The sequence below is a fragment of the Petromyzon marinus genome, unplaced genomic scaffold (genome assembly GCF_048934315.1).
Source record: "Petromyzon marinus isolate PM22_M1 ecotype Great Lakes invasive population unplaced genomic scaffold, UKy_Petmar_22M1.pri1.0 PM_Scaffold_448, whole genome shotgun sequence".
Classification (NCBI taxonomy): Eukaryota; Metazoa; Chordata; class Hyperoartia; order Petromyzontiformes; family Petromyzontidae; genus Petromyzon; species Petromyzon marinus.
Genome location: NW_027423444.1, coordinates 47,771 through 74,967, shown reverse-complemented (window position 1 = coordinate 74,967; position 27,197 = coordinate 47,771). Strand labels below are relative to the sequence as shown.

Genomic DNA, 27,197 nt, shown 5'->3' with positions numbered 1-27,197 from the left:
GTGGGTGAGTGGGTGGGTGAGTGGGTGGGTGGGTGGGTGAGTGAGTGGATGGGTGGGTGGGTGAGTGGGTGGGTGGGTGAGGATTGGGTGGGTGAGTGAGTGAGTGTGTGGGTGAGTGGGTGGGTGGGTGAGTGGGTGGGTGAGTGAGTGGGTGGGTGAGTGAGTGGGTGGGTAGGTGAGTGAGTGAGTGGGAGTGGGTGGGTGGGTGGGTGAGTGGGTGAGTGAGTGGGTGGGTGAGTGAGTGAGTGGGTGGGTGAGTGAGTGGGTGAGTGGGTGGGTGAGTGGGTGGGTGGGTGAGTGAGTGGGTGGGTGAGTGGGTGAGTGAGTGAGTGAGTGGGTGAGTGGGTGGGTGGGTGAGTGAGTGGGTGGGTGAGTGGGTGAGTGGGTGAGTGGGTGGGTGAGTGGGTGAGTGAGTGGGTGGGTGGGTGAGTGAGTGGGTGGGTGGGTGGGTGAGTGGGTGGGTGGGTGGGTGAGTGAGTGGGTGGGTGGGTGAGTGAGTGGGTGGGTGGGTGAGTGAGTGGGTGGGTGGGTGGGTGAGTGAGTGGGTGAGTGAGTGGGTGGGTGAGTGGGTGAGTGGGTGAGTGAGTGGGTGGGTGGGTGAGTGGTGAGTGAGTGGTGGGTAGGTGAGTGAGTGGGTGGGTGAGCTCACCAGAGTTGTAGTTGGTGAGTGCTGGTGAGGAGTGGTTGGGGCTGCTCATGTACGGATGATCAATTACATCAGAGCAATGAGACCTACAGAGACACACAGACACAGAGGCACACACACAGACACACAGACACACACACAGACACACACACAGAGACAGAGACACACAGAAACTCAGAGACACACTCAGAGACACGCACACACACACAGACACACGCACACAGATACACACAGACACACTACCACACACACACACACAGACACACACACAGACACACAGACACACACACAGACACACAGACACACACAGAGACAGAGACACACAGAAACTCAGAGACACACTCAGAGACACGCACACACACACAGACACACGAACACAGATACACACAGACACACAACCACACACACACACAGACACACACAGAGACACACACACACGCACACAGAGACAAACACAAAGAGACACACAGACACACAGAGACACTCAGAGACACACAGAAACTCAGAGACACACTCAGAGACACGCACACACAGACAAACACACACAAACACACAGACACACAGACACGCGAACACAGATACACAAACACACACAACCACACAACAACAACAACCGCCATTCACCACTAAGTGGCGGTGACGTCACCACGACGCTTGTGCCAGGCTATGTGCACCCTGAGGCCACGTGAAGTGTCGAACGCCCGCTGGCAGGAGGTCACGGGGCAGACCCAGGTGCCACGGGTCGACTGACTGAGATGACTGGCTGATGCACCACCTGTGCCCCCTACTGTGCCAACCTGCTGTGCTTTAGCCACCCGGCGCTCCGCTCGTTGTTGTGAGCGTCGCTCCTCCACCCTCCGTTGTTGTTGGAGGGCGACTACCTCCAACTGCCCAGTAGCATCCTTCACGAGCCTCCTCCACAGAGGTCGATCTTGACACCGCTGGTACCAGTCATCGGCAAGTCCACTCAGCTCCACGTCCTCCTGTACCACATCACTCCATCTCTTCTCTAGCCCGTGCCGCGCCCGCTTAGCCCCCTCAATCCGGCCAAACAAAAGCTGTTTCGGCATGCGGTGGCTGGGCATGCGGGCTACATGACCTAGCCTTCGCAGCCTTGCCTGCCGGAGGAGCTCACCGATGGGACCCTGCCCAGATCTTTCAAGGATTTGTGAGCTCCTCACACAATCCAGTCTGGTTAAACCCAGGATGGATCGTAGGCAGGCCAGCCTAAATGTTTCTAACCGGCGAAGATGTTCCATTAGGGGGGTCCACGTTTCGCAAGCGTAGAGAAGGGAGGGAATGACCGTGGCCGAGAAGACCTGAAGCTTAGTGCGGAGCGACAGACCAGGTAGCTTCCACACAGCGTTACGCAACCGATGAAAAGATATTGCCGCTCGACTGATTCGGAGTGAGACCTCTGCTGTTAAACTGGAGCCAGTCATAAGCACACTGCCCAGGTATGGGAAACTCTCCACTCTCTCCACAACTGCCCCATCACCGATTGGGAGTTGTGGGGGTGGAGTGTCCGATGGTACAAAATACCCAGGCAGGTGCTTAGTTTTTGTGGGGCTGATGGTAAGGCCCCACCTCTTAGTGGCACGCTCCAGTCTCAGCAGCAGCGTCTCCAACTCCTCCTCTGACTGAGCAGCTATTACCAAATCATCAGCATACATAATGTGGTTGACCAATAGGGAGCCATCCCTTGACTGCACCCGGGCATCGATCAGCCTCCCATTATATCTGTACCATATGGAGATTCCCCCGGTACAGCTATTGAAGGCTTCACGAACTACGTGGTCAAAATAGATAATAGATAAAATAAATAATGTGGGAGCCAGAGGACATCCCTGTCGCACCCCAAGGTGTATAGGGAATGGCTCTGACTCCCGGCCACGTAGTTTTACCCGGGCCCGCTCACCATCATGAAGGTCCTTAATGATCGTGAGCAGAGGGTCAGGTACTCCAAAAGCACGAAGAACGACCCAGAGCCCAGGCCTACTGATGGTATCATAGGCCTTGACCAGGTCAATAAAGCAGAGATTTAGGTCTTGTTCGAATTCCCTACACCTCTGCTGTAGCAGACGGACAGAAAATATGGCATCTGTGCAGGACCGCCCTTTCCTGAAACCGCATTGGGGCTCCGAAAGCCTCTCCTCAGCGTGCCTGGCAAGGCGATGCTGAATAATCCTTGCCAGGACCTTTCCCGGCACACTGAGGAGTGAGATGCCCCTGTAGTTGTTACAGTCTGTGCGGTCCCACTTCTTAAAAAGGGGGACCACCAGGGCATCCTTACAATCCTGCGGAACCCGTACAGTGGTCCAGACTGTTGTTATGATGTCATATAGGGCAGTCTGTGCACAAACGCCACCCTCCCTCAGCATTTCGCTTGGGAGATCATCTCTGCCCGGTGCCTTTCCTGGTCTCAGACTCCGGATCGCCTTCAGTACTTCCTCAACAGATGGCACTTCAGCCAGCCACTCACAGGGGGTGACTTCTTCCTCCAATATTTGAGGCACCGCAGCCTCAGCAGGGTCATCCCCACTTTGTGCCACGATGTTTTCCTGGCTGAGGGATTTCCCCTCCCCCAGGACCTCACAGAAATGCTCAGCAAATCTGCAAACCTGTTACTGGGGGTCGGAGATTGGATCACCGTTTTTTCCCCAAATGATGGTAATAGGTGTAGCGCTGCAGGTTACTTTTTTGATGGCGTTAAATAGAGATTTGTGATCACGGGCCACTGAGGCAGACTCCATCACCTCAGCAACCCGCGACCACCACCCATCCTTGCAGCGCCTCACAGCTCTCCGAACCTCCGAGCGAAGGCTGCGGTAAGCCTCCTCATTCTCTGACGTGGGATGCTGTAGCCGATGAGAGTGGGCCTGTCGCTTTTTCTCAACCATCCTGAACACCTCCCCTGTCAGCCAGGGTCTCTGGGGAGGTCTGGACCACGTACCCAAAGCAGCCATTGCAGCTGCATGAGTCACAGTCCTAAACCTCGCCCATTTACCCTCGACATCAGGAGGAGTCGGGGACGATGCCAACCCCAGCCGCAAATGATGATGAAATTCTCGCTTGCAACTTTCATCAGATAACTGAGACCAGGCCACTTTAGGTTGGAATGGGGTCCTGGGTGTACACCCACCACCGGAGTGGAAGAATGGCAGGCGCATCTTACAGATGACTAGTCGATGGTCAGAGGGCAGATCAGCTCCACGGTAGGTCCTGGTGTCCAGGACATGGGCTCGCATCCGCTGGTCCGTCACTATGTAGTCCAGCAGACGTTCTTGCTTGGACCCGGCATGCATCCATGATGTTGTGTGGATGCACCGATGCCGGAACAGCGTGTTGGTAATTACAAGCCCATGGGCTGCACAAAAATCTAGCAGCCTCCTACCGTTGTTATTGATCTGGCCCATGCCCTCCAATCACTCCAGACCAGGTACCAGCATCATGACCAACTCGGGCATTGAAGTCACCCAACAAGATGACTCTATCCCGAGGGGCCACTTTAGCCAGCACCTGTGACAGGTCATAGAAGGCATCTGACTCATTGGCTTTGCCTGCATCCCTCCACGGATGTTCGTCTTCGGTGGGGGCATAAGTAACCACGACCACCATTCCTCGCCTCCGGTTGATGGGAAGGGGAGCCCAAAGTAGCCTGGGGCTTACAGCTTCCCACACCTCACCGCCACGCTCCCACGCCCCCTTCATTATTTTGTTCAGAAGAAGAGCCACTCCCTGTTGTTTGGCAGTCTGCTGCCCCGAGTAGAGGACTGTCCACCCCTCATGGTGGTAGGAGCCAGAACCGGTCCACCGGACCTCCTGAATGCCACAGAGATCCAGGCGATACCGGTCCAGCTCCCGACAGAGGAGCGGCAGCCTCTCCTCCGCAGTGAGCGTTCGAACATTCCACGTGGCCACACGAACTGGCTTTTCGTTGTTTCTGGAGGAGCCCCGAGGGTTGAGATTCAATCTCCTGGCTCCGCCAATTGGGGTTTGGCCAGGAGACGTCATAGACGCCTGTCCCCCCGGGGCCTCTGGCACAAGCTTATTAGTTACATATTTCAGTTTAACTCGTGGTTTCGTGGTAATTAATTGAAGGTGGAGGGGTTACCAGCCCCTCGCACCCGTCCAGAGCCCCCGTTTAGCCCCTGTGGTGGACACAGACGCCATGAGGGGAGGAGCCAATCGGAATTGGTCCTCCCCCCACAGCACTGTCCACGACAGAGTTGACCGTCCGGCACCGCAACACACACACACACACAGACACACACACAGACACCCACACAGACACACACACAGACACACACACAGACACCCACACAGACACACACACAGACACCCACACAGACACACACACAGACACACACACAGACACACACACAGACACACACACACACAGACACACACAGACACAGACACATCTCTCCCGCCCATCTCTTCACCACCACACCACCACCACCACCACACCACCACCACCTCCACCACCACCACCACCACCACCACCACCTCCACCACCACCACCACCACCACCACGACCACCACCACCACCACTACCATCACCACCACGACCACTACCACCACCACCACCACGACCATCACCATCACCATCACCACCACCTCCACCACCACCACCACCATCACCACCACCACCACCACCATCACCACCACCACCACCACCACCTTCACCACCCACCGAGTATCTGGCGACATGGAGCCATCCGACGAGCCCAGCAGCTGCTGCTGACTCACCCCACCACCACCACCACCACCGCCACCACCGCCACCACCGCCACCACCGCCACCACCGCCCGGCACCACCGCGGCGGTGGTGGCGGTGGTGGCGGTGGTGGCGGTGGCCGTGGCGGTGCGGAATTCGATGTCGTAGGCCATGAGGTTCCACTCCTGGCGACGGTTGCGAGCCTTGCGAACCTTCTTCACCTCACGGGTCGTGCCGTCGACCCTCTTCTACTTACACACACAGACACAGAGACACAGAGAGACACATAGACATAGCACATAGACACGTAGCACACAGAGACACACACACAGAGACACACACACACACACATAGCACATAGACACGTAGCACACAGACACGTAGCCACAGAGACACAGAGACACACACACAGAGACACACACACAGAGACACATAGACACGTAGCACATAGACACGTAGCACACAGAGACACACACACAGAGACACACACACAGAGACACGTAGCACACACACAGAGACATAGCACATAGACACGTAGCACACAGACACAGACACAGACATACACAGACACACTCACACACACACAGTGACACACACACACATAGAGACATAGACACACACACACACACAGACACACACACAGACACACGTAGCACACAGACACAGAGACACACACAGACACACACAGACACACAAACACAGACACACACATAGCACACACACACACACAGTGACACACACACATAGCACACACACAGAGACACACAAACACAGAGACACACACAGAGACACAGACACACACACAGACACACACACAGACACACACACATAGACACACACACAGACACACACACACAGACACACACACAGACACACACACATAGACACAGAGACACAGACGCACACAGACATAGCACACACACAGTGACACACACACACATAGACATAGCACACAGACACACACACACAGACACACACAGACACAGACACACACACAGACACACACACATAGACATAGCACATAGACACGTAGCACACAGACACAGAGACACACACACATAGACACACACACAGACATAGACACACACACACATAGACATAGACACATATACAGTGACACACACACAGACACACACACATAGCACACACAGACACACACAGACACACACACACAGACACACACACATAGCACACACAGACACACACACACAGACACACACACATAGCACACACAGACACACACAGACATAGCACACATAGCACACACACAGTGACACATAGCACACACACATAGCACACACACAGACACACATAGCACACACACATAGCACACACACAGACACACATAGCACACACAGACAGAGACACAGAGACACAGACACACACAGACATAGCACACACACAGTGACACACATACACAGAGACACACACAGAGACACACACACACACACATAGCACACACAGACACATAGACACACAGACACACACAGACACAGTGACACACACACAGTGACACACACATAGCACACAGACACAGAGACACACACACAGACACAGAGACACACACACAGACACACACAGACACACACACACAGACACACAAACAGACACAGACACACACACATAGCACACACACACAGACACACACACAGACACACACACATAGACACACACACAGACACACACACACACACACAGACACACACACATAGACACAGAGACACAGACACACACAGACATAGCACACACACAGTGACACACACACACATAGACATAGCACATAGACACGTAGCACACAGACACACACACACAGACATACACAGACACACACACAGACACACACACATAGACACGTAGCACACAGACACAGAGACACACACACATAGACACACACACAGACATAGACACACACACACATAGACATAGACACATAGACAGTGACACACACACAGACACACACACATAGCACACACAGACACACACAGAAACACACAGACACACACACACAGACACACACACATAGCACACACAGACACACACACACAGACACACACACATAGCACACACACAGTGACACATAGCACACACACATAGCACACACACAGACACACATAGCACACACACATAGCACACACACAGACACACATAGCACACACAGACAGAGACACAGAGACACAGACACACACAGACATAGCACACACACAGTGACACACATACACAGAGACACACACAGACACACACACACACACATAGCACACACAGACACATAGACACACAGACACACACACACACACACAGACACAGTGACACACACACAGTGACACACACATAGCACACACACACAGATACACACACACAGACACACACATAGACACACACACACATAGACACGTAGACACACACACACAACAACAACAACAACAACCGCCATTCGCCACTAAGTGGCGGTGACGTCACCACGACGCTTGTGCCAGGCTATGTGCACCCTGAGGCCACGTGAAGTGTCGAACGCCCGCTGGCAGGAGGTCACGGGGCAGACCCAGGTGCCACGGGTCGACTGACTGAGATGACTGGCTGATGCACCACCTGTGCCCCCTACTGTGCCAACCTGCTGTGCTTTAGCCACCCGGCGCTCCGCTCGCTGTTGTGAGCGTCGCTCCTCCGCCCTCCGTTGTTGTTGGAGGGCGACTGCCTCCAACTGCCCAGTAGCATCCTTCACGAGCCTCCTCCACAGAGGCCGATCTTGACACCGCTGGTACCAGTCATCGGCAAGTCCACTCAGCTCCACGTCCTCCTGTACCACATCACTCCATCTCTTCTCTAGCCCGTGCCGCGCCCGCTTAGCCCCCTCAATCCGGCCAAACAAAAGCTGTTTCGGCATGCGGTGGCTGGGCATGCGGGCTACATGACCCAGCCATCGCAGCCTTGCCTGCCGGAGGAGCTCACCGATGGGACCCTGCCCAGATCTTTCAAGGATTTGTGAGCTCCTCACACAATCCAGTCTGGTTAAACCCAGGATGGATCGTAGGCAGGTCAGCCTAAATGTTTCTAACCGGCGAAGATGTTCCATTAGGGGGGTCCACGTTTCGCAAGCGTAGAGAAGGGAGGGAATGACCGTGGCCGAGAAGACCTGAAGCTTAGTGCGGAGCGACAGACCAGGTAGCTTCCACACAGCGTTACGCAACCGATGAAAAGATATTGCCGCTCGACTGATTCGGAGTGAGACCTCTGCTGTTAAACTGGAGCCAGTCATAAGCACACTGCCCAGGTATGGGAAACTCTCCACTCTCTCCACAACTGCCCCATCACCGATTGGGAGTTGTGGGGGTGGAGTGTCCGATGGTACAAAATACCCAGGCAGGTGCTTAGTTTTGGTGGGGCTGATGGTAAGGCCCCACCTCTTAGTGGCACGCTCCAGTCTCAGCAGCAGCGTCTGCAACTCCTCCTCTGACTGAGCAGCTATTACCAAGTCATCAGCATACATAACGTGGTTGAGCAATAGGGAGCCATCCCTTGACCGCACCCGGGCATCGATTAGCCTCCCATTATATCTGTACCATATGGAGATTCCCCCGGTACAGCTATTGAAGGCTTCACGAACTACGTGGTCAAAATAGATGTTAAATAATGTGGGAGCCAGAGGACATCCCTGTCGCACCCCAAGGTGTACAGGGAATGGCTCTGACTCCCGGCCACGTAGTTTTACCCGGGCCCGCTCACCATCATGAAGGTCCTTAATGATCGTGAGCAGAGGGTCAGGTACTCCAAAAGCACGAAGAACGACCCAGAGCCCAGGCCTACTGATGGTATCATAGGCCTTGACCAGGTCAATAAAGCAGAGATGTAGGTCTTGTTGGAATTCCCTACACCTCTGCTGTAGCAGACGGACAGAAAATATGGCATCTGTGCAGGACCGCCCTTTCCTGAAACCGCATTGGGGCTCCGCAAGCCTCTCCTCAGCGTGCCTGGCAAGGCGATGCTGAATAATCCTTGCCAGGACCTTTCCCGGCACACTGAGGAGTGAGATGCCCCTGTAGTTGTTACAGTCTGTGCGGTCCCCCTTCTTAAAAAGGGGGACCACCAGGGCATCCTTCCAATCCTGCGGAACCCGTCCAGTGGTCCAGACTGTTGTTATGATGTCATATAGGGCAGTCTGTGCACAAACGCCACCCTCCCTCAGCATTTCGCTTGGGAGATCATCTCTGCCCGCTGCCTTTCCTGGTCTCAGACTCCGGATCGCCTTCAATACTTCCTCAGCAGATGGCACCTCAGCCAGCCACTCACAGGGGGTGACTTCATCCAATATTTGAGGCACCGCAGCCTCAGCAGGGTCATCCTCACTTTGTGCCACGATGTTTTCCTGGCTGTGGGATTTTCCCTCCCCCAGGACCTCACAGAAATGCTCAGCAAATCTGCGAACCTGTTCCTGGGGGTCGGAAATTGGATCACCGTTTTTTCCCCTAATGATGGTAATAGGTGTGGCGCTGCAGGTTACTTTTTTGATGGAGTTAAATAGCGATTTGTGATCACGGGCCACTGAGGCAGACTCCATCTCCTCAGCAACCCGCGACCACCACCCATCCTTGCAGCGCCTCACGGCTCTCCGAACCTCCGAGCGAAGGCTGCGGTAAGCCTCCTCATTCTCTGACGTGGGATTCTGTAGCCGATGACAGTGGGCCTGTCGCTTTTTCTCAACCATCCTGAACAACTCCTCTGTCATCCAGGGTGTCTGGGGAGGTCTGGACCGCGTACCCAAAGCAGCCATTGCAGCTGCATGAGTCACAGTCCTAAACCTCGCCCATTTACCCTCGACATCAGGAGGAGTCGGGGACGATGCCAATCCCAGCCGCAAGCGATGATGAAATTCTCGCTTGCAACTTTCATCAGATAACTGAGACCAGGCCACTTTAGGTTGGAATGTGGTCCTGGGTGTACACCCACCACCGGAGTGGAAGAATGGCAGGCGCATCTTACAGATGACTAGTCGATGGTCAGAGGGCAGATCAGCTCCACGGTAGGTCCTGGTGTCAAGGACATGGGCTCGCATTCGCTGGTCCGTCACTATGTAGTCCAGCAGATGTTCTTGCTTGGACCCGGCATGCATCCATGATGTTGTGTGGATGCGCCGATGCCGGAACAGCGTGTTGGTAATTACAAGCCCATGGGCTGCACAAAAATCTAGCAGCCTCCTACCATTGTTATTGAGCTGATCTGGCCCATGCCCTCCAATCACTCCAGACCAGGTGCCAGTATCATGACCAACTCGGGCATTGAAGTCACCCAACATGATGACTCTATCCCGAGGGGCCACTTTAGCCAGCACCTGTGACAGGAGGTCATAGAAGGCATCTGACTCATCGGCTTTGCCTGCATCCCTCCACGGATGTTCATCTTCGGTGGGGGCATAAGTAACCACGACCACCATTCCTCGCCTCCGGTTGATGGGAAGGCGAGCCCAAAGTAGCCTGGGGCTTACAGCTTCCCACACCTCACCGCCACGCTCCCACGCCCCCTTCATTCTTTTGTTCAAAAGAAGACCCACACCCTGTTGTTTGGCAGTCTGCTGCCCCGAGTAGAGGACTGTCCACCCCTCATGGTGGCAGGAGCCAGAGCCGGTCCACCGGACCTCCTGAATGCCGCATAGATCCAGGCGGTACCGGTCCAGCTCCCGACAGAGGAGTGGCAGCCTCTCCTCTGCAGTGAGCGTTCGAACATTCCACGTGGCCACCCGTAGTGGCTTTTCGTTGTTTCTGGAGTAGCCCCGAGGGTAGGTATTCAATCTCCTGGCTCCGCCAATTGGGGTTTGGCCAGGAGACGTCATAGACGCCTGGCCCCCCGGGGCCTCCGGCACAAGCTTAGTTGTTACATATTTCACTTTAATTCGTGGTTTTGTGGTAATTAATTGAAGGTGGAGGGGTTACCAGCCCCTCGCACCCGTCCAGAGCCCCCGTTTAGCCCCTGTGGTGGACACATATGCCATGAGGGGAGGAGCCAATCAAAATTGGAACTCCCCCCACAGCACTGTCCACGACAGAGTTGCCCGTCCGGCACATAGCACACACACACACACATAGCACACAGACACAGAGACACACACACAGACACAGAGACACACACACAGACACACACAGACACACACAGACACACACACACAGACACACAAACAGACACAGACACACACACAGCACACACACAGAGCCACACACACATAGCACACACACAGACAAGACAAAGATCCCCCGTATAGCCTTAACAGACTGTAGGGGCAAGTGCTGTTAGCGAGCACCTATGAAGGCCGGAACGGTTCACGAGGGGGTGGGTGGCCAGCACCACGCCCGACCGCCTTTGTCTCCCTAGTGGCGATGTTTACACACCGCACCAGGTACTCATTTGAGGCTGAGTCGACCTAGGGGAGGCCCGGGACCGATTCAGATAATCGTCACTGGTGGTGTTGGCCGTGAGCGGGAATCGAACCCGGGTCGCCAGGTTCATAGCGCAGCGTAGCGCTAACCACTACACTATCGCTACACACACACACATACACACACACAGACACACACACAGACACAGACACACACACAGACACACACATAGCACACACACACAGAGACACACAGACACACACACAGACATAGACACATAGACACACAGAGACACACACAGACACAGTGACACACACACAGTGACACACACATAGCACACACACACACAGATACACACACACAGACACACACATAGACACACACACACACAGTGACACAGAGCACACACATAGCACACGCACACATAGCACACACACACAGACACACAGACAGACACACACACACAGACACATAGACACACACACAGAGACACAGACACACACACACACAGACACACAGACACACACACATAGCACACATAGACACACACATAGACACACACACAGACACACACACAGACACACATACACATACACACACACACATAGCACACACATAGACACACACACACACAGACACACACAGACACACACACAGTGACACACAGACAGTGACAGACACACAGCACACAAAGACACACACACAGACACACACACACACAGTGTCACACACAGACACAGCACACACAGACACACAGACACACACAGACACACACAGACACACATAGCACACACACACACACAAACACAGACACACACACAGACACACACAGAAACACACACACACACAGACACACACACACAGACACACAGACACACACACAGACACACACACAGACACACAGACACACACACAGCCAGGGAGATGCAGAGAGAGACATGGAGAGTGGGGGGAGAAAGACAGAGAGGCAGAGAGGGAGACTCACCCACCCACTCACCCACTCACCCACTCACCCACCCACCCAACCACCCATCCACTCACCCACTCACCCATCCACCCACCCACCCAACCACCCACCCACTCACCCACCCACCCACCCACTAACCCACCCACCCACTAACCCACCCACCCACTAACCCACCCACCCACTAACCCACCCACCCACTAACCCATCCACCCACTAACCCATCCACCCACTAACCCACCCACCCACTAACCCACCCACCCACTCACCCTCTGACGTCTCTTTTCTTTGCGTTTATCCTCCGTGTCCTGCAACATTTTCTCTCTCCAGAGGTCGAAGAAATATGAAGGGTCGGTGTAGAACTTCAATCCGTCCTTCCGATCATCACTGGGACACAGAGACACGGGGAGAGAGACACGGGGAGAGAGACACGGGGAGAGAGACAGAGAGACAGAGAGACACACGGGGAGAGAGACACGGGGAGAGAGGAGAGGGGGAGAGAGACACAGGGACAGAGAGAGAGACACGGGGAGAGAGACACGGGGAGAGAGACACACGGGGAGAGAGACACACGGGGAGAGAGAGACGGTGAGACACAGGGAGAGAGACAGGGGGAGAGACACACACGGGGAGAGAGACACAGGGAGAGAGACAGGGGGAGAGAGACGGTGAGACACACGGGGAGAGAGACACACGGGGAGAGAGACACAGGGAGAAAGACACGGAGAGAGACACGTGGAGAGAGAGAGACACGGGGAGAGACACGGGGAGAGAGAGAGACACGGGGAGAGAGAGAGACACGGGGAGAGACACGGGGAGAGAGAGAGACACGGGGAGAGAGAGAGACACGGGGAGAGAGAGAGAGACACGGGGAGAGACACGGGGAGAGAGAGACGGGGAGAGAGAGACACGGGGAGAGAGACACGGAGAGTGAGACACGGGGAGAGAGAGACACGGGGAGAGAGACACGGAGAGAGAGACACGGGGAGAGAGAGACACGGGGAGAGAGACACGGAGAGACACGGGGAGAGAGACAGGGGGAGAGAGACACGGGGAGAGAGAGACATGGGGAGAGAGACACGGGGAGAGAGACAGGGGGAGAGAGACACGGGGGGAGAGAGACAGGGGGAGAGAGACGGTGAGACACACGGGGAGAGAGACAGAGAGACACAGGGAGAGAGAGACACGGGGAGAGAGACACGGGGAGAGAGACACGGGGGGAGAGAGACACGGGGAGAGAGAGACACAGGGAGAGAGACAGGGGGAGAGAGACGGTGAGACACACGGGGAGAGAGACAGAGAGACACGGGGAGAGAGACAGGGGGAGAGAGACAGGGGGAGAGACACACGGGGAGAGAGACAGAGAGACACGGGGAGAGAGACACGGGGAGACACGGGGAGAGAGACAGGGGGAGAGAGACGGTGAGACACACGGGGAGAGAGAGACACGGGGAGAGAGACACAGGGAGAGAGACACACAGGGAGAGAGACAGGGGGAGAGAGACACACGGGTAGAGAGAGAGACACAGGGAGAGAGAGACAGGGGGAGAGAGACACAGGGACAGAGACACACGGGGAGAGAGAGACAAGGGGAGAGAGACAGGGGGAGAGAGAGACACGGGGAGAGAGACACGGGGAGAGAGACACGGTGAGAGAGACACGGGGAGAGAGAGACACGGGGAGAGAGACACGGGGAGAGAGACACACGGGGAGAGACACGGGGAGAGAGACACGGGGAGAGAGACACGGGGAGAGAGACACAGGAAGAGAGACACGGGGAGAGAGTGAGTGAGTGGGTGGGTGAGTGAGTGAGTGGGTGAGTGAGTGAGTGGGTGAGTGAGTGAGTGGGTGAGCGAGTGAGTGAGCGAGTGAGTGAGCGGGTGAGTGAGTGGGTGAGTGAGTGAGTGGGTGAGTGGGTGAGTGGGTGGGTGAGTGAGTGGGTGAGTGAGTGGATGTGTGAGTGAGTGGGTGAGTGAGTGAGTGGGTGGGTGAGTGGGTGAGTGAGTGGGTGGGTGAGTGAGTGGGTGAGTGAGTGAGTGAGTGGGTGAGTGACTGAGTGGGTGAGTGAGTGAGTGGGTGAGTGGGTGAGTGAGTGGGTGAGTGAGTGGGTGGGTGAGTGGGTGGGTGAGTGGGTGAGTGGGTGAGTAGGTGAGTGAGTGACTGAGTGGGTGAGTGACTGAGTGGGTGAGTGAGTGAGTGGGTGAGTGAGTGAGTGAGTGGGTGAGTGACTGAGTGGGTGGGTGAGTGACTGAGTGGGTGAGTGAGCGAGTGGGTGAGTGAGTGAGTGGGTGAGTGACTGAGTGGGTGAGTGAGTGGGTGAGTGAGTGAGTGAGTGACTGAGTGGGTGAGTGAGTGAGTGGGTGAGTGAGTGGGTGAGTGAGTGAGTGACTGAGTGAGTGGGTGAGTGGGTGGGTGAGTGGGTGAGTGAGTGGGTGAGTGGGTGGGTGAGTGGGTGAGTGAGTGAGTGAGTGGGTGAGTGAGTGAGTGGGTGAGTGAGTGAGTGGGTGAGTGAGTGGGTGGGTGAGTAGGTGAGTGAGTGACAGGGTGAGTGAGTGAGTGAGTGGGTGAGTGAGTGGGTGAGTGAGTGGGTGAGTGAGTGAGTGGGTGAGTGAGTGGGTGAGTGAGTGGGTGAGTGAGTGGGTGAGTGAGTGAGTGGGTGAGTGAGTGGGTGAGTGAGTGGGTGAGTGAGTGAGTGGATGAGTGACAGGGTGAGTGAGTGGGTGAGTGAGTGGGTGAGTGACTGAGTGAGTGAGTGGGTGAGTGAGTGAGTGGGTGAGTGAGTGAGTGAGTGGGTGAGTGAGTGAGTGACTGAGTGGGTGAGTGAGTGAGTGGGTGAGTGAGTGAGTGAGTGGTGAGTGGGTGAGTGAGTGGGTGAGTGAGTGAGTGACTGAGTGGGTGAGTGAGTGAGTGGGTGAGTGAGTGGGTGAGTGAGTGGGTGAGTGAGTGGGTGAGTGGGTGGGTGAGTGAGTGAGTGAGTGGGTGAGTGAGTGACAGGGTGAGTGAGTGGCTGAGTAAGTGAGTGGGTGAGTGGGTGGGTGAGTGGGTGAGTGAGTGGGTGAGTGAGTGGGTGAGTGAGTGAGTGAGTGGGTGAGTGAGTGGGTGAGTGACTGAGTGGGTGAGTGAGTGGGTGGGTGAGTGAGTGAGTGAGTGGGTGGGTGAGTGAGTGGGTGAGTGAGTGGTGAGTGGGTGAGTGAGTGGGTGAGTGACTGAGTGAGTGGTGAGTAGGTGAGTGAGTGGGTGAGTGAGTGGGTGAGTGAGTGGGTGAGTGAGTGGGTGAGTGAGTGAGTGAGTAGGTGAGTGAGTGAGTGAGTGGATGAGTGAGTGAGTGAGTGTGTGAGTGAGTGGGTGAGTGAGTAAGTGGGTGAGTGGGTGAGTGGGTGAGTGAGTGGGTGAGTGGGTGGGTGAGTGAGTGAGTGGGTGAGTGAGTGGGTGAGTGGGTGAGTGAGTGGGTGAGTGAGTGGGTGAGTGAGTGAGTGGGTGAGTGAGTGGGTGAATGAGTGAGTGAGTGACAGGGTGAGTGAGTGGCTGAGTAAGTGAGTGGGTGAGTGGGTGGGTGAGTGAGTGAGTGAGTAGGTGAGTGAGTAGGTGAGTGAGTAGGTGAGTGAGTGGGTGAGTGAGTGGTGAGTAGGTGAGTGAGTGAGTGGGTGGGTGGGTGAGTGAGTGGGTGAGTGACTGAGTGAGTGGTGAGTAGGTGAGTGAGTGGGTGAGTGACTGAGTGGGTGAGTGAGTGAGCAGGTGAGTGAGTAGGTGAGTGACAGGGTGAGTGTTGAGCATCCTCACCGATAGGGCGTGAGGATGTTGAGTGGAGGCGGCTTGTGGCAGATGTTGTAGGTGTCCAATAGCGGGTTGGGGATGGTGTCACGTGACACCACCTGCTGGTCCTGATTGGTCGAGGAGCGGAAGGCCTTCCGCATGTTAATGTCCTGCAGGGAGACTGGGGTGGGGTGGTGAGTGGGGGGGTGAGTGGGGGGGGTGAGTGGGTGGGTGAGTGAGTGGGTGAGTGAGTGGGTGAGTGGGTGGGTGAGTGACTGGGTGAGTGACTGAGTGAGCGAGTGAGTGGCTGGGTGGCTGAGTGAGTGGGTGAGTGACTGGAAGAGTGAGTGAGTGGGTGGGTGAGTGGGTGGGTGAGTGGGTGAGTGGGTGGGTGAGTGAGTGGGTGAGTGGGTGGGTGAGTGTGTGAGTGAGTGGGTGAGTGGGTGGGTGAGTGAGTGGGTGGGTGAGTGGGTGAGTGAGTGAGTGAGTGGGTGAGTGAGTGAGTGAGTGACTGAGTGGGTGGGTGAGTGAGTGACTGAGTGAACGAGTGAGTGGCTGGGTGGCTGAGTGAGTGGGTGAGTGACTGACTGAGTGAGAGGGTGAGTGGGTGGGTGGGTAGGTGGGTGAGTTGGTGAGTGAGTGAGTGACTGGGTGAGTGGGTGGGTGACTGGGTGAGTGGCTGAGTGAGTGGGTGAGTGACTGGGTGAGTGGCTGAGTGAGTGGCTGAGTGAGTGGGTGAATGACTGGGTGAGTGACTGGGTGAGTGACTGGGTGAGTGGCTGAGTGAGTGGCTGAGTGGGGGGGGGGGGGGTGAGTGGGGGGGTGAGTGGGGGGGTGAATGAGTGGGGGGGTGAATGAGTGGGGGGATGAGTGAGTGAGTGGGTGACTGGATGAGTGACTGGGTTAGTGACTGACTGAGTGAGTGGCTGAGTGAGTGGGTGAGTGGGTGGGTGGGTAGGTGGGTCAGTTGGTGAGTGAGTGAGTGACTGGGTGAGTGGGTGGGTGACTGGGTGAGTGGCTGAGTGGGTGAGTGAGTGAGTGGCTGAGTGAGTGGGTGAGTGACTGGGTGAGTGGCTGAGTGAGTGACTGAGTGAGTGGGTGAGTGACTGAGTGAGTGAGTGGCTGAGTGAGTGGGTGAGTGGGTGGCTGAGTGGCTGGGTGAGTGTGTGGGTGAGTGAGTGGGTGGGTGACTGGGTGAGTGACTGAGTGAGTGGCTGAGTGACTGGGTGAGTGACTGGGTGAGTGACTGAGTGAGTGAGTGGCTGAGTGAGTGGGTGAGTGAGTGGGTGAGTGACTGAGTGAGTGAGTGGCTGAGGGAGTGGGTGAGTGGGTGAGTGACTGAGTGAGTGGCTGAGTGAGCGGCTGAGTGACTGAGTGAGTGGGTGAGTGACTGAGTGGCTGGGTGAGTGACTGAGTGGCTGGGTGAGTGACTGAGTGGCTGAGTGAGTGGCTGAGTGACTGGGTGAGTGACTGAGTGAGTGGCTGAGTGGCTGAGTGACTGGGTGAGTGACTGAGTGAGTGGCTGAGTGAGTGGGTGAGTGAGTGGCTGAGTGACTGGGTGAGTGACTGAGTGAGCGGCTGATTGACTGGCTGAGTGACCGGGTGAGTGACCGGGTGAGCTCACTCACCCTCCTCCACGGTGGAGTCCAGCTGGGTGACTTTCAGGGCGAGTCTGTCCACCCTTTCCTGCAGTGACGCTGCCCGGCAGTGCACCAGCGACGCCTCTTGAAACAGCTCCCCAAAGACGTCCTCAGCATGTTTGCCTGGGGTAGTCAACCGCCACTAGTCACCCACCACTAGTCACCCACCACTAGTCACCCACCACTAGTCACCCACCACTACTCACCCACCACTAGTCACCCACCACTAGTCACCCACCAAGAGTCACCCACCACTAGTCACCCACCACTAGTCACCCCCACTAGTCACCCACTAGTAGTCACCCACCACGAGTCACCCACCACTAGTAACCCACCACTAGTCACCCACCACTAGTCACCCACCACTAGTAGTCACCCACCACTAGTCACCCACCACTAGTCACCCACCACTAGTAGTCACCCACCACTAGTCACCCACCACTAGTCACCCACCGGTAGTCACCCACCACTAGTCACCCACTAGTAGTCACCCACCACTAGTCACCCACCACTAGTCACCCACCACTAGTCACCCACCACTAGTCACCCACCGGTAGTCACCCACCACTAGTCACCCACCACTAGTCACCCACCACTAGTCACCCACCAAGAGTCACCCACCACTAGTCACCCACCACGAGTCACCCACCACTAGTCACCCACCACTAGTCACCCACCACTAGTCACCCACCACTAGTCACCCACCACTAGTCACCCACCACTAGTCACCCACTACTAGTCACCCACCACTAGTCACCCACCACTAGTCACCCACCAAGAGTCACCCACCACTAGTCACCCACCACTACTAGTCACCCACCAAGAGTCACCCACTACTAGTCACCCACCACTAGTCACCCACCAGTAGTCACCCACCACTAGTAGTCAACCACCACTAGTCACCCACCACTAGTCACCCACCACTAGTAGTCACCCACCACTAGTAGTCACCCACCACGAGTCACCCACCAAGAGTCACCCACCACTAGTCACCCAACACTAGTCACCCAACACTAGTCACCCACCACTAGTCACCCACCACTAGTCACCCACTAGTAGTCACCCACTAGAAGTCACCCACCACTAGTCACCCACCACTAGTCACCCACCACTAGTCACCCACCACTAGTCACCCACTACTAGTCACCCACCACTAGTCACCCACCACTAGTAGTCACCCACCACTAGTCACCCACCACTAGTCACCCACCACTAGTAGTCACCCACCACTAGTCACCCACCACTAGTCACCCACCACTAGTCACCCACCACGAGTCACCCACCACTAGTCACCCACCACTAGTCACCCACCACTAGTCACCCACCACTAGTAGTCACCCACCACTAGTCACCCACCACTAGTCACCCACTAGTAGTCACCCACCACTAGTCACCCACCACTAGTCACCCACCACTAGTCACCCACCACTAGTCACCCACCACTAGTCACCCACCACTAGTAGTTACCCACCACGAGTCACCCACCAAGAGTCACCCACCACTAGTCACCCAACACTAGTCACCCACCACTAGTCACCCACCACTAGTCACCCACCACTAGTCACCCACTAGTAGTCACCCACTAGAAGTCACCCACTAGTAGTCACCCACCACTAGTCACCCACTACTAGTCACCCACCACTAGTCACCCACCACTAGTCACCCACCACTAGTCACCCACTACTAGTCACCCACCACTAGTCACCCACCACTAGTAGTCACCCACCACTAGTCACCCACTAGTAGTCACCCACCACTAGTCACCCACCACTAGTAGTCACCCACCACTAGTCACCCACTAGAAGTCACCCACCAAGAGTCACCCACCACTAGTCACCCACCACTAGTCACCCACCACTAGTAGTCACCCACCACCAGTCACCCACCACTAGTCACCCACCACGAGTCACCCACCACTAGTCACCCACCACGAGTCACCCACCACTAGTCACCCACCACGAGTCACCCACCACTAGTCACCCACCACTAGTCACCCGCCACTAGTCACCCACCACTAGTCACCCACCACTAGTCACCCACCACGAGTCACCCACCACTAGTCACCCACCACTAGTCACCCACCACTAGTAGTCACCCACCACTAGTCACCCACCACTAGTCACCCACCACTAGTCACCCACCACGAGTCACCCACCACTAGTCACCCACCACTAGTCACCCGCCACTAGTAGTCACCCACCACTAGTCACCCACCAATAGTCACCCACCACTAGTCACCCACCACTAGTCACCCACCACGAGTCACCCACCACTAGTAGTCACCCACCACTAGTCACCCACCAATAGTCACCCACCACTAGTCACCCACCACTAGTCACCCCCACTAGTCACCCACCACTAGTCACCCACCACTAGTCACCCACCACTAGTCACCCACCACTAGTCACCCACCACGAGTCACCCACCACTAGTCACCCACCACTAGTCACTCACTACTAGTCACCCACCACTAGTCACCCACCACGAGTCACCCACCACTAGTCACCCACCACTAGTCACCCACCACGAGTCATCCACCACTAGTCACCCACCACTAGTCACCCACCACTAGTCACCCACTAGTAGTCACTGGGTGAGTGACTGGGTGAGTGACTGGGTGAGTGAGTGGGTGAGTGGGTGAGTGAGTGATTGGGTGAGTGAGTGACTGGGTGACTGGGTGAGTGAGTGAGTGACTGAGTGAGTGACTGAGTGAGTGACTCACTAAGGCTGCTGAGTTGACGTATGATACCAGCTAGTGTCACGTTGGTGACACACTCCAGCTCGTTGTGGGTGAGTGACTGAGTGACTGACTGAGTGACTGACTGAGTGACTGAGTGACTGGGTGAGTGACTGGGTGACTGGGTGAGTGACTGAGTGAGTGACTGAGTGACTCACTAAGGCTGCTGAGTTGACGTATGATACCAGCTAGGGTGACATTAGTGACACGCTCCAGCTCGTTGTGGGTGAGTGACTGGGTGAGTGACTGGGTGACTGGGTGAGTGAGTGACTGGGTGAGTGACTGGGTGAGTGAGTGACTGGGTGAGTGACTGGGTGAGTGACTGGGTAACTGAGTGAGTGACTGAGTGAGTGAGTAACTGACTGAGTGACTGAGTGAGTGACCGAGTGAGTGACTGAGTGACTGAGTGAGTAACTGACTGAGTGAGTAACTGACTGAGTGACTAGGTGACTCACTAAGGCTGCTGAGTTGACGTATGATACCAGCTAGTGTCACGTTAGTGACACACTCCAGCTCGTTGTGGGTGAGTGACTGAGTGAATGAGTGAGTGACTGAGTGACTGAGTGAGTGAGTGACAGGGTAACTGAGTGAGTGACAGGGTAACTGAGTGAGTGACAGGGTAACTGAGTGACAGGGTAACTGAGTAACTAAGTGACATGGTAACTCACTAAGGCTGCTGAGTTGACGTATGATACCAGCTAGTGTGATATTGGTGACACACTCCAGCTCGTTGTGGGTGAGTGACTGGGTGAGTGACTGGGTGAGTGACTGACTGAGTGAGTGACTGAGTGACTGAGTGAGTGACTGAGTGACTAAGTGAGTGACAGGGTAACTGAGTGAGTGACTGAGTGACTGGGTGAGTGAGTGACTGGGTGAGTGAGTGACTGAGTGACTAGGTAACTCACTAAGGCTGCTGAGTTGACGTATGATACCAGCTAGTGTCACGTTAGTGACACACTCCAGCTCGTTGTGGGTGAGTGTCTGGGTGAGTGACTGAGTGAGTGACTGAGTGAGTGAGTGACTGAGTGAGTGACTGAGTGAGTGAGTGACTGAGTGACTGAGTGACAGGGTGAGTAACTGACTGAGTGACTAGGTAACTCACTAAGGCTGCTGAGTTGACGTATGATACCAGCTAGTGTCACGTTAGTGACACACTCCAGCTCGTTGTGGGTGAGTGACTGGGTGAGTGAGTGACTGGGTGAGTGAGTGACTGGGTGAGTGACTGAGTGAGTGACTGAGTGAGTGACTCACTAAGGCTGCTGAGTTGACGTATGATACCAGCTAGTGTCACGTTACTGACACACTCCAGCTCGTTGTGGGTGAGTGACTGGGTGAGTGAGTGACTGGGTGAGTGAGTGAGTGACTGGGTGAGTGAGTGACTGAGTGACTGGGTGAGTGAGTGACTGGGTGAGTGAGTGACTGGGTGAGTGACTGGGTGAGTGACTGAGTGAGTGACTGAGTGAGTAACTGAGTGACTGAGTGAGTGAGTGACTGGGTGAGTGAGTGGCTGGGTGAGTGACTGGGTGAGTGAGTGAGTGACTGAGTGACTGAGTGACTGGGTGAGTAACTCAGTGACTGACAGGGTAACTCACTAAGGCTGCTGAGTTGACGTATGATACCAGCTAGTGTCACGTTGGTGACACACTCCAGCTCGTTGTGGGTGAGTGACTGAGTGAGTGAGTGACTGAGTGAGTGACTGGGTGAGTGACTGACTGAGTGACTGAGTAACTGAGTGAGTGACAGGGTAACTGAGTAACTGAGTGACTCACTAAGGCTGCTGAGTTGACGTATGATACCAGCTAGTGTCACGTTGGTGACACACTCCAGCTCGTTGTGGGTGAGTGACTGGGTGAGTGACTGAGTGAGTGAGTGACTGGGTGAGTGAGTGAGTGACTGAGTGACTGGGTGAGTAACTCAGTGACTGGGTGAGTGACTGGGTGAGTGAGTGAGTGACTGGGTGAGTGACTGAGTGACAGGGTGAGTGACTGAGTGAGTAACTCACTAAGGCTGCTGAGTTGATGTATGATACCAGCTAGTGTCACGTTGGTGACACACTCCAGCTCGTTGTGAGTGAGTGACTGAGTGAGTGACTGGGTGAGTGACTGGGTGAGTGACTGACTGAGTGAGTAACTGAGTGAGTAACTCACTAAGGCTGCTGAGTTGACGTATGATACCAGCTAGTGTCACGTTGGTGACACACTCCAGCTCGTTGTGAGTGAGTGACTGGGTGAGTGACTGAGTGACTGACTGAGTGACTGAGTGACTAAGTGACTGAGTGAGTGAGTGACTGAGTGAGTGACTCACTAAGGCTGCTGAGTTGACGTATGATACCAGCTAGTGTCACGTTGGTGACACACTCCAGCTCATTGTGGGTGAGTGACTGGGTGAGTGACTGACTGAGTGAGTGACTGGGTGAGTGACTGAGTGAGTGAGTGGCTGAGTGACAGGGTAACTCAGTGAGTGACAGGGTAACTCAGTGAGTGACAGGGTATCTGAGTAACTGAGTGACTCACTAAGGCTGCTGAGTTGACGTATGATACCAGCTAGTGTCACGTTGGTGACACACTCCAGCTCGTTGTGGGTGAGTGACTGGGTGAGTGAGTGACTGGGTGAGTGACTGGGTGAGTGAGTGACTGAGTGAGTGACTGGGTGAGTAACTCAGTGACTGGGTGAGTGACTGGGTGAGTGAGTGACTGAGTGAGTGACTGGGTGAGTGACTGGGTGAGTGACTGGGTGACTGGGTGAGTAACTCAGTGACTGACAGGGTGACTCACTAAGGCTGCTGAGTTGACGTATGATACCAGCTAGTGTCACGTTGGTGACACACTCCAGCTCGTTGTGGGTGAGTGACTGAGTGACTGACTGAGTGAGTAACTGGGTGAGTGACTGAGTGAGTGAGTGACTGGGTGAGTGACTGGGTGACTGAGTGAGTAACTGGGTGAGTAACTCACTAAGGCTGCTGAGTTGACGTATGATACCAGCTAGTGTCACGTTGGTGACACACTCCAGCTCGTTGTGGGTGAGTGAGTGAGTGGCTGGGTGAGTGACTGGGTGAGTGAGTGAGTGACTGGGTGAGTGAGTGACTGGGTGAGTGAGTAACTGAATGAGTGACTGAGTGAGTGAGTGACTAGGTAACTCACTAAGGCTGCTGAGTTGACGTATGATACCAGCTAGTGTCACGTTGGTGACACACTCCAGCTCGTTGTGGGTGAGTGACTGAGTGAGTAACTGAGTGAGTGACTGGGTGAGTGAGTGACTGGGTGAGTGACAGGGTAACTAAGTGACTAGGTAACTCACTAAGGCTGCTGAGTTGCCGTATGATACCAGCTAGTGTCACGTTGGTGACACACTCCAGCTCGTTGTGGGTGAGTGACTGGGTGAGTGACTGAGTGAGTGACTGGGTGAGTGACTGGGTGAGTGACTGACTGAGTGAGTAACTGGGTGAGTAACTCACTAAGGCTGCTGAGTTGACGTATGATACCAGCTAGTGTCACGTTGGTGACACACTCCAGCTCGTTGTGGGTGAGTGACTGGGTGAGTGAGTGACTGGGTGAGTGAGTGACTGGGTGAGTGACTGGGTGAGTAACTAAGTGACTAGGTAACTCACTAAGGCTGCTGAGTTGACGTATGATACCAGCTAGTGTCACGTTGGTGACACACTCCAGCTCGTTGTGGGTGAGTGACTGAGTGAGTAACTGAGTGAGTGACTGGGTGAGTGAGTGACTGGGTGAGTGACAGGGTAACTAAGTGACTAGGTAACTCACTAAGGCTGCTGAGTTGACGTATGATACCAGCTAGTGTCACGTTGGTGACACACTCCAGCTCGTTGTGGGTGAGTGACTGAGTGACTGACTGAGTGAGTAACTGGGTGAGTGACTGAGTGAGTGAGTGACTGGGTGAGTGACTGGGTGACTGAGTGAGTAACTGGGTGAGTAACTCACTAAGACTGCTGAGTTGACGTATGATACCAGCTAGGGTGACATTGGTGACACACTCCAGCTCGTTGTGAGTGAGTGACTGAGTGAGTGACTGGGTGAGTGACTGGGTGAGTGACTGACTGAGTGAGTAACTGGGTGAGTAACTCACTAAGGCTGCTGAGTTGACGTATGATACCAGCTAGTGTCACGTTGGTGACACACTCCAGCTCGTTGTGGGTGAGTGAGTGAGTGAGTGGCTGGGTGAGTGACTGGGTGAGTGAGTGACTGGGTGAGTGAGTAACTGACTGAGTGACTGAGTGAGTGAGTGACTAGGTAACTCACTAAGGCTGCTGAGTTGACGTATGATACCAGCTAGTGTCACGTTGGTGACACACTCCAGCTCGTTGTGGGTGAGTGACTGGGTGAGTGACTGAGTGAGTGAGTGAGTGACTGAGTGAGTGAGTGAGTAAGTGAATGAGTGAGTGAGTGACTGGGTGAGTGAGTGACTGGGTGAGTGACTGGGTGACTGGGTGAGTAACTCAGTGACTGACAGGGTGACTCACTAAGGCTGCTGAGTTGACGTATGATACCAGCTAGTGTCACGTTGGTGACACACTCCAGCTCGTTGTGGGTGAGTGACTGAGTGAGTGAGTGAGTGACTGAGTGAGTGAGTGAGTAAGTGAATGAGTGAGTGAGTGACTGGGTGAGTGAGTGACTGGGTGAGTGACTGGGTGACTGGGTGAGTAACTCAGTGACTGACAGGGTGACTCACTAAGGCTGCTGAGTTGACGTATGATACCAGCTAGTGTCACGTTGGTGACACACTCCAGCTCGTTGTGGGTGAGTGACTGGGTGAGTGACTGAGTGAGTGAGTGAGTGACTGAGTGAGTGAGTGAGTAAATGAATGAGTGAGTGAGTGACTGGGTGAGTGAGTGACTGGGTGAGTGACTGGGTGACTGGGTGAGTAACTCAGTGACTGACAGGGTGACTCACTAAGGCTGCTGAGTTGACGTATGATACCAGCTAGTGTCACGTTGGTGACACACTCCAGCTCGTTGTGGGTGAGTGACTGGGTGAGTGACTGAGTGAGTGAGTGACTGAGTGAGTGAGTGAGTAAGTGAATGAGTGAGTGAGTGACTGGGTGAGTGAGTGACTGGGTGAGTGACTGGGTGACTGGGTGAGTAACTCAGTGACTGACAGGGTGACTCACTAAGGCTGCTGAGTTGACGTATGATACCAGCTAGTGTCACGTTGGTGACACACTCCAGCTCGTTGTGGGTGAGTGACTGGGTGAGTGACTGAGTGAGTGAGTGAGTGACTGAGTGAGTGAGTGAGTAAGTGAATGAGTGAGTGAGTGACTGGGTGAGTGAGTGACTGGGTGAGTGACTGGGTGACTGGGTGAGTAACTCAGTGACTGACAGGGTGACTCACTAAGGCTGCTGAGTTGACGTATGATACCAGCTAGTGGCACGTTGGTGACACACTCCAGCTCGTTGTGGGTGAGTGAGTGAGTGAGTGGCTGGGTGAGTGACTGAGTGAGTGAGTGACTGGGTGAGTGACTGGGTGACTGAGTGAGTGACTGAGTGAGTGACTCACTAAGGCTGCTGAGTTGACGTATGATACCAGCTAGTGTCACGTTGGTGACACACTCCAGCTCGTTGTGGGTGAGTGACTGGGTGAGTGACTGGGTGAGTGACTGGGTGAGTGAGTGACTGGGTGAGTGAGTGAGTGAGTGACTGGGTGAGTGAGTGACTGAATGAGTGACTGAGTGAGTGAGTGACTAGGTAACTCACTAAGGCTGCTGAGTTGACGTATGATACCAGCTAGTGTCACGTTGGTGACACACTCCAGCTCGTTGTGGGTGAGTGACTGGGTGAGTGACTGAGTGAGTGAGTGAGTGACTGAGTGAGTGAGTGAGTAAGTGAATGAGTGAGTGAGTGACTGGGTGAGTGAGTGACTGGGTGAGTGACTGGGTGACTGGGTGAGTAACTCAGTGACTGACAGGGTGACTCACTAAGGCTGCTGAGTTGACGTATGATACCAGCTAGTGTCACGTTGGTGACACACTCCAGCTCGTTGTGGGTGAGTGACTGGGTGAGTGACTGAGTGAGTGAGTGAGTGACTGAGTGAGTGAGTAAGTGAATGAGTGAGTGAGTGACTGGGTGAGTGAGTGACTGGGTGAGTGACTGGGTGACTGGGTGAGTAACTCAGTGACTGACAGGGTGACTCACTAAGGCTGCTGAGTTGACGTATGATACCAGCTAGTGTCACGTTGGTGACACACTCCAGCTCGTTGTGGGTGAGTGACTGGGTGAGTGACTGAGTGAGTGAGTGAGTGACTGAGTGAGTGAGTGAGTAAGTGAATGAGTGAGTGAGTGACTGGGTGAGTGAGTGACTGGGTGAGTGACTGGGTGACTGGGTGAGTAACTCAGTGACTGACAGGGTGACTCACTAAGGC

At 54.9% G+C, this 27,197-nt stretch overlaps 1 protein-coding gene across 1 annotated transcript in view; it reads right to left on the bottom strand.

Annotated features, from left to right (window-relative positions):
• Window positions 1-625: 625 nt before the first annotated feature.
• The window catches only part of LOC142923360 (actin-binding protein WASF3-like), a gene marked incomplete at its 3' end in the record, with an annotated part of 33,351 nt that continues 6,779 nt past the window's right edge, over window positions 626-27,197 (bottom strand). Inside the window, exons 2-6 of the mRNA XM_076064435.1 lie at window positions 18,074-18,208; window positions 16,473-16,626; window positions 12,962-13,079; window positions 5,343-5,614; window positions 626-732 (exon numbers count right to left, since the gene is read on the bottom strand). Coding sequence (XP_075920550.1) covers window positions 626-732; window positions 5,343-5,614; window positions 12,962-13,079; window positions 16,473-16,626; window positions 18,074-18,208 — 786 coding nt within the window. The remainder of the gene's footprint in view (window positions 733-5,342; window positions 5,615-12,961; window positions 13,080-16,472; window positions 16,627-18,073; window positions 18,209-27,197) is intronic.